The sequence below is a fragment of the Ictidomys tridecemlineatus genome, chromosome 13 (genome assembly GCF_052094955.1).
Source record: "Ictidomys tridecemlineatus isolate mIctTri1 chromosome 13, mIctTri1.hap1, whole genome shotgun sequence".
Taxonomy (NCBI): domain Eukaryota; kingdom Metazoa; phylum Chordata; class Mammalia; order Rodentia; family Sciuridae; genus Ictidomys; species Ictidomys tridecemlineatus.
Window position 1 is genome coordinate 94,188,760 of NC_135489.1, and position 8,328 is coordinate 94,197,087.

At 40.0% G+C, this 8,328-nt stretch overlaps 1 protein-coding gene and 1 non-coding gene across 4 annotated transcripts in view; both read right to left on the minus strand.

Annotated features, from left to right (window-relative positions):
- Positions 1-6,836, minus strand: part of Iars1 (isoleucyl-tRNA synthetase 1) — a 59,702-nt gene extending 52,866 nt beyond the window's left edge. For 2 of the 3 annotated variants that reach the window (XR_005727347.2, XM_005320861.4), the window contains exons 1-3: positions 6,684-6,836; positions 1,098-1,223; positions 239-395 (exon numbers count right to left, since the gene is read on the minus strand). Coding sequence is in view for 2 of the 3 variants with exons in the window: in XM_005320861.4 (XP_005320918.2) it covers positions 239-395; positions 1,098-1,216 (276 nt within the window). In the remaining variant the exon portion in view is untranslated. Of the gene's footprint in view, positions 1-238; positions 396-1,097; positions 1,224-2,460; positions 2,582-6,683 lie in introns of all 3 variants that reach the window. The other variant, XM_078030594.1, reaches the window with a different exon arrangement.
- LOC120886748 (small nucleolar RNA SNORA84) lies at positions 3,957-4,089 on the minus strand. The gene has a single exon (XR_005729845.1). It is a non-coding gene; the product is annotated as a small nucleolar RNA SNORA84 (small nucleolar RNA).
- Positions 6,837-8,328: the final 1,492 nt, after the last annotated feature.

The following is an 8,328-nucleotide window of genomic DNA, read 5'->3' on the forward strand; positions in this document are numbered from 1 at the left end:
GGAAGACTGTTAATATTCTTGACTTAAGAAACAAATACAAGTAAACAACTCAAGAAAATAAACAGCTTAAAAAATAACCAATAGTTCTCAATCTACAGAGAAAATGAACTATAAGTAATTTTATGGAAATGAAGAACAAAAAGTCAGACATATAGTTAAAATTTACTATATTTCAATGACATGATGAAATGTAATGCTTAAAAAAATCAGATTTATAAGGCTGGAGACTCAAACATACCACAGGTAAGCCATGACAATCCCATCCAAATCTTCTGTCAACGTGAAACCCGCTCTGGTGAGCATATCTTGTAACTATATCTTTAATTGTCCCTGCAAGTATGTGTCCATAATGAGGCAGTCCAGTTGCAAAAGGAGGCCCATCATAGAAGGTAAATCTAACAGAGGTAATAAAAACACATTAGTAATTTTAGAATTGACAGCAAGAATTTAAGACATTTTTTTTTTTTAATACCCAACTCCTACTGGAGTGTTTAGGAAGAAAAAAAAGTAGCAAGATCAGGAATTTCAGACATAATTGATTAGATATTTACTAGAGGCCTAGGCTTCAGAAAGTCTACTGGTTATGAGTTGGGGGGACTGCCATTTGATTATCCTTTCTTCATTTATTGGTCTAATAACTTAAGACAAGTTAATAGTTCTGATCCTGAGTTAGCTCATCAGTAAAACAGGGCAACAGACACTGATCTCAAAGCTTTTGAGCACAGAAGGCACACAATGGAATCAGTGATTAAAGGACTGGTCTTTTAGGTAAATGGAGACCAGAGGCAGGAAGTACTGTAAAAGCCTTCTATATAGGACTTAGGTATAAGTGCTAAGAGAGGGTGGGGATGATGAAAAAAGTGGAATGGTAGAGAGTGGTATATTCATTCTATTTAGACGGTTTCTTAAAGAAATTTAATCTACCTTAACCAAGAACTCATCCATTTAACAATTACCTACTATTGAGTATGCAGCATGTAAAAAGCGGGTACAATGTGGAGATACAAAGATGAATAAAGGGTTTCTGCTTTAGTGGAACTCATTCTAAGAAACGTTTGCTTTCAAGGACTTCACCTTTACCAAAGAAATTCACATACTTTGGCCTATGTTTTGACTGCTTTAAGCATTCCTGAAAACAATTGAATTTGGACCAGAATTGCAAAATTTTTTCTTCTTCAGCAGGAAAATTGATGTTTTCTGGAACTTGTTGAACCATTCTGTTGCTGCAAAAGAAATCAAATTTATTACTGTCAAGAGAAATCTAGGAATAGTAGGGTAATATATTATTAAATGAGTGAACATATCACTACATAACTATGTGATAAAATTATAGCTTTACTGAGCTACCTTCACATAACATAAAGTCCAGTCTTTTAAAATGGACAATACAATAGGTTTCAGCATATTCAAAGGGTTATGTATCATTATCACTATTTCATTTCAACACTTTTCAACCCCTATAATAAATTAGCAGTCACATTCACTTCTTTGGTCCCTGAAAAGCTTTAAACAGCTTTCTTAAGTTGCCTATTTTGACATTTCATAAATGGAAGCATTTCTATGAGTCATCTATATGTGTCTGGGTTTCATTTCATTAGCATGTTTTCAAGATTCATTTGTGCTGTGACATGTATTCATACTGCATTACTTTTTATGGCTGAGTATGTTCTTCTACATTAATACATGATACAGTATTTTTCCATTCATTAGTGCAGAGACTCTTGGGTTGTTTCCACTTTGGGCTATTGTGAATAAGGTTGATATGAATGTTCAGGTACAAGTTTGCATGTGGGTATACAGTTTTATTTTTCTTTAGGAGTAGAATTTCTGGGTCATATGTTAACTCCATATTTTAGCTTTATGACAAACTACCAAAATACTTAGCAACGGGCTGGGGTGTAGCTCAACAGTAGAGTGCTAGTCTATATGCAAGAACCCTGGGTTCAATACACAGTACCAACATCAAAACAACACACACAAAACTAAAGTGACTATACCACTTTACATTGCAGAGAATGAGGATGTCAATTTCTCCAAATCTTCCCCAACACTCCTTATTGTCCACCTTTGCATTACAGCTATCTGAGAGGGTATGAAGTGGTATCTGATTGTGGTTTTGAATCACATTTCCGTAATGACTAATGATGTTGAGTATCATTCCAGGTATTTATTGTCCTTTTGTGTCCTCTGTGAATAAACGTTCATGCTATGCCCATTCTTTAGTTGGGTTTTCTTTTCATGATTGAGTTTTAAGAATTCTTTATATATTCTGGATACAAGTCCTTCATCAGATATATGATTTGAAAAATTTTCTCCTGTGAGTTGTCTTTATTTTATATATTTTTTTGGGTACTAGGAATTGAAGTCAGGGGCACTCGACCACTGAGTCACATCCCCAACCCTATTTTTTTTTTTTTTGTATTTTATTTAGAGACAGGGTCTCATACAGTTGCTTAGCACCTTGCTTTTGCTGAGGGTGGCTTTGAAAACTTGTGATTCCCCTGCCTCAGCCTTCAGAGCCACTGGGATTATAGTGTGCCACTGCACCTGGCTTTGTCTTTAATTTTCTTGATGGTATTATCTGAAGTAAAACAAAACAAAACAAAACATTTTTATGTGTTTTTTTTGTTTGGTTGTTTGAATTCTGGTGTTATAAACAATAAACCATTACCTAATTAGTTCCTAGTAAGAAATGTCTTATTTAAGTACCCTGTGAAAGTTTTGCTAATAACCTCAGACACTTGATCCACCTGTGACTTCACTATCTAGTGAGCATCATCAAGCCCCTTCCCTCTCAAAGGCTATTTACTTAAAATTCTTTTTTCAAATATTTATTTTTCAGTTGTAGTTGGACACAATACCTTTATTTTATTTATTTATTTTTATGTGTTACTGAGGATAGAACCCAGCACCTTGCATGTGCTAGGCGAGTGCTCTACTGCTGAGCCACAACCCCAACCTCTTAAAATTCTAATAAAGTTAGTAACCAGATTTCTAAGCCAAGGTCAGATTGCTAATAATGAGAGAACAATAGAGAAGATGGAAAGCCTTAAGTACTCAAGAATAACATCAGTTAGAAGTAACTGACTCTAGAAGAAAAGACCTATATAGTCCTCAACCAATTCTGAAAGCACTGAAAGCTCTGTGGTCTAAGTATAGCAATCAACTCAGGCCAACAGAAAAGTATTGTGCAAACAGTCTTTCCTTTTTTGTTCTCATTGAGTGCCTGTGTTCTATATAGGAAAAAAATCAGACAAAAACAGGTGGGCTGTTTAAACTATCTGAAATCGCCATTTCCAGTCAAGGTGCACCGTTAAACAATATTAAATAGAAGCTGTAAGGTACTTTAGATTTTCAACTCTTACTACAACCTCCAACCTTTCAAGGCCGTAAAGAAGTACTGGTTTCTGCACACTGATGAAGCATCCTAGTGGTTCAGTGGCTACTTTGATTAAGTAGGCCAAATGAATCTTATGGGACTGTATAAGGTTAATGCCTGTCTAAGGAATTTCTCAAGGACTTTCTAAAGGCTCCAGAAAGAGGGGTTGGAGCCCTGGCTTCAATGCCTAGCACTAAAACACCTTTAGATATCAACACAATTATTTCTGTCACTTGGAGTCTGTTCCTACTGTAGCCTTGTCCAGGGGAACTTATTAGAAATGTGGACTCATCAGTCCCAGCCACAAGAGTTGTTGTTAGAACATGCATTTTAATAAGCTCCCTAAGGAATCAGCATGCACATCAAAGTTTAACCATCACCACTCTCCCATTGTTCTAACAATTATTCAGGATTATCTGTTTGAGACTTTTCTTTTTTGAGAAAAGAAGATTTAAGTTTTTTGAGAAGAGGGCTTATAGCTTTTACTGAATTTTTAAGAATGCCTCTGCTGACCCAAAAGATTTAGAATCATAGTATTATTATGCCGAACACCAAGACCCAGAGTAAGAGAATTGAACCATGTACCAATGACCGGGCTATGGAAGCTGCTGAGGACAAACAGCTCCCATGCATAAATCACAGGATTGCTCTGGCCCACTGTATCCACTGGAGAACTGTACCAGCACAACAGCCTCCAGCAACCACAGGGCGGTGGGTGTGGGGTGAAGAGCAGGTTAACCTTGCCAGGTTGCAACCAGGGAGGCCATCTCCTCTTCTTCCTCTTCCTGTAATTAGGCCCTTTATTCTTCCCTATTCCACAACTCCCTGCTTCAGATACCTTAGCTTCAACCTTTTGTTCAGCAAATTCTAAACATTTTGAATAAAATCTCAGATTTTACTTGCCCAAACTGATTTCTTTTAAAACTGTCTTTGTGGTTTCACTATTCTTTACTTTTCATAAGGATGGCATTTCTGAATTACCTGTAACAGTACCAAAAGGACTACCACATCCAACTAATAACCAAGACATGTGGATTCTACCTGTAAGTCTATTTCTGAGGCTCACTCTTTTTCATTCCTAGGACTTCCTACTCTGTTACATTAAGTCAAATATAACCCCCAGTGGGTTATCTCAAGTTTTTTCTCAATTTAGTTATATCCTACTAACATACATCCCACAGACTACTTGTGAAAAAAATCTGTATACAAAGATACTTACATGTGAATGTCAATGATAACAAGATGAGATCCTTCTTGTCAGACCCAGGAAGTTAGGAAGAGGGAAGGTTAATGCTTGTCTAAGAAATTTCTTAAGTACTTTCTAAAGGCTCCAAAAGAGGGGTTGGAGCCCTGGCTTCAATGCCTAGCACTCAGCTAAATAAAGGCTCAGAAAACATTTCTTCTTATTCTACATGTATCCCATTTTTGTAAGCCTGGCACATATCTTTAATGCCCTGTAAGACTGCAATAATTCAGACAAGATGCTCTTGAGAGAACATCTGCTCAGGACCGGGCATCTCCACCAATGAGCTAATGCAAATTTTTGCCTAAGGTCTCCAAGACCAGTGAACTCTGTATCCAAGTAACTTTCTCCTTTTTTGATTTTAAAATATTTCTCTTGCTAGGACATCCTGGAATATGCCCATAGTTTACTATGGCATGCATATTCCCATTGTGATGCTCTGCTACTCCTAAATAAATACCACTGTTCTTTGAACACTCTCCCTCTTGTTGATATTTAGGTTGAAACATGGAAGCATTATTTCTATACGCAAACAATTGAAAACAAATTAAATATTTAAGATGAATAAACTAAACTATGGTATATCAATAAAAAGTATACCACCAGCCATTAAAAATAATAAACTGGCATATATAAAATTCAGTTGTGGGGTGTGGGTGGCTGGGGCACAGCTCAATGGTAGAGCACTTGCTTAGCATATGCAAGGCCGTTGGAGGAATTCCCACCATAAGAAGAACAAAATAAAACAAAATAGTTGTCTCTTAGTATCCCTGGGAATCTGGTTCCAGAACCCTCTGGGATGCCAAAATCCAGATACTCAAATCCTGTTTATGAATAATGACCACCAAGAACAGCCTGTATTTGCTCAATACAGATGCAACTATCACAACTATCTACATATCACATGATCAGAGGTTGGTTGAATGCAGATACAGAACCCATGGATATGGAAGGCCAACTGTATATATATTACTTATACATATTGAGGAAGAAAAGAGCAAGTGTCAGTCAGATATACTTATACTATATGTTATATATAATTTTCAAAATACACTTACTCATTTCACTACCTCATTAAAAATAGCAACCATGCATTCATAAGGCTGGAAACTAAGTGCCACCTCCCACCTATTCCTCACACACCCATTCTAAGCTGCAGTGACAGCAGTGCCTCCACATCTTCTGAATGAATATGATTGGTACTTTCAAATCCTACACTACTCTAGGTATGATCCTCTGCCCAATTTCAAGGCCCATGCCCTATAGCAGCTCTTGAGAAAAGACCTCCTTCTCTCAATTCCAAATCGCAGTGAAAAGATATCTATCTTCTCTGTGCTCCCAATAAGGCCTGCACTTGGCTACTGCATTATTACTGAGGGCAGGGTCATCGCGCATGCCTGCCTTGGGACCCAGGTCCCCAATGCTAAATGCACATCAACGGAAAACAGGGACAAGAAGCTGCACTCTGGGACTCGAAATAACGCCTTGATTTGTCCTATAATTATCTAGACTGGCAATGAACTCACTCGCCTTAACTCCCGCATGCCCCGTCACCCTGAATTCTCAAACCACAGTGTTCAAGGACCACTGTGGCCAAAGGGGGAAGCTGCAGAATTTCCGCAGATCCTAAATCAGGGTCCAAGAAGTCGGGCCCGGATTTCTGCGGGGCTCTAAGACCCGTGGTGCTCCTTTAGAACGAATCCCATCTTCCTCCTTGGAAACAGACACACTTGCAACCAACTCGCAGCAGATCCTGAAGAAAACGCCCCTTAGAAGAATTTTATATACGTGTGTGTGTGTGTGTGTGTGTAGCCAGACACACACACACACACACACACACACACACACGGTCTCTCTCACACACACACACACACACACACACACACACACACACACACACACACACACACACACACACACACACACACACACGGACAGTCTCGGGGGTTTACCGTACACGTGACTCTCGCCTCTGAGGGCAGAACTCCGCGTCCCCGGGGGCGCCACGAGCAGCAGCGGACGGACGTGAGGGACCCTGCATACCAGAAAGGCCTGACTTACCTGGGGAGCCCCGGGGCCCGCAAGCCTAGGAGGCAGCCTGCACCCACGCGGCGGCGACCCGAGGTGATGCAACACCCTGATAACACGCGGGGCAAGGAAGAGGCTGCCCCGGCTCCAGCCAATCAGAACGCGCTAACACCCTCCAACAACCCGAGAGGTGATTGGCCGCAAGGGGCACGATTCCGGCCACGCCCACGGGCCGAAATTTGTACCGCAGTGCGCCCCTCTGCGAGGGGAGGAGCCCGGCGCTCGGAGGCGGAGGCCTGGGCGGGGCTGGCCGGAAGCCTTATGCGCTAGGCTCAGGTTGCACCCCACCGTCCCCAGCTGCGGCTGGGACAGGGGTCCTGTGTTGCGTGTCTGCGTTCATCTAACCAGACACTTAAGGTCTGCATCTCACTTCATGTAAATTACTATTAATATTTACATCCTGAAAACACTGAGACTTCAGAGCAGTGGCTTGCTAACTACTGTGGGGCCTGTGCTGTAATCCAGAGGCCGCTTTCCCTGTGGTAAATGGCAAGGGAACAGATGAAAAGGCTTCATGACCATCTTTATATGATTTACTGCACTTAAAAAAAAAAAAAATGTTTCCTGTAATAAAAAGAATCATTGGCTTATTTATCATTGCTCTGTGCCTGCCTGGCACCTCCTAGTTTTGCTGATAATGGGGATACAACTTAGTGGTATAGGTGCTTGTCTAGCATGCAAGGAGGGCGGAATTTCCATCCCCAGTACACAAAAAACAACAAAACCAAAAGGGATTCTGGAGGTTGGCATCACAGCCTATGAAGGAACTTTTGGTCTAGACAAATTGAGAGTGTTGTGTAGCTAATTGCTGATTTTACCTACTTCATTAAAAAAAAAAAAAAAAAGAAAGTGTTATAGAATAGGTAGAAAGCGCTTGCTTAAGTTTTAACTAAGAATATTTTGATATGTCTGTTTAGCATTTACTCAACAGTTACCATGGTCTAGGTCCTATTAGCCATCACAGATTAGAGTAAAAGGCTTAATTTCCTCCCAAAGGAGTTACTTGAATCACTTGAATGTATTTAATAGTTGCATATCTTTGTTAAATGGACGTGTTTAGAATGTGTTCAAAGTTTTTGCATTTCTTAAGTTACCATCTGTTCAGTTGATTTCTGCCACTAGTCCAGAAAACAGATTGGAGAAGGACAGAGGGCTCCTGGACAGGTGTGCCTGGGGGAAAAACCTACAGGTATATTCCCAGTCTGATTGTTTAAAAAGTGGACTGAGACACATTTCTAAAGTAATGCTGGAAGGTATGGGAAGACTTCTCTAGGAAAAAGTTAATCAAAACAAAAATTAAGAAATTAGAGCCTGAGGAAGCCTGCGGACAAGCACTGCACAGACAGGCCACCTGAGAAGTAGATCCCTTCTCCCCAGTTGAACCATTTCTATGACACCATGTGGAGCAGAGACGAGCAGTCTCTTGAATCCTCACTAAATCACATTTGTGAACAAAGTAAATTACTTTTATTGGAATGGCTTGCTATGAAGCAACAGATAAGAAAGTATGTGATTTATCCTGTTGAGTGGTTGTTCCCATTTTCCTTAATGTCTGAAGTCTTCAGGGAGGCAGGAGGATTGCCAAGTTTGAGTCCAGGCTTAGCAACTCAGAGCCTGA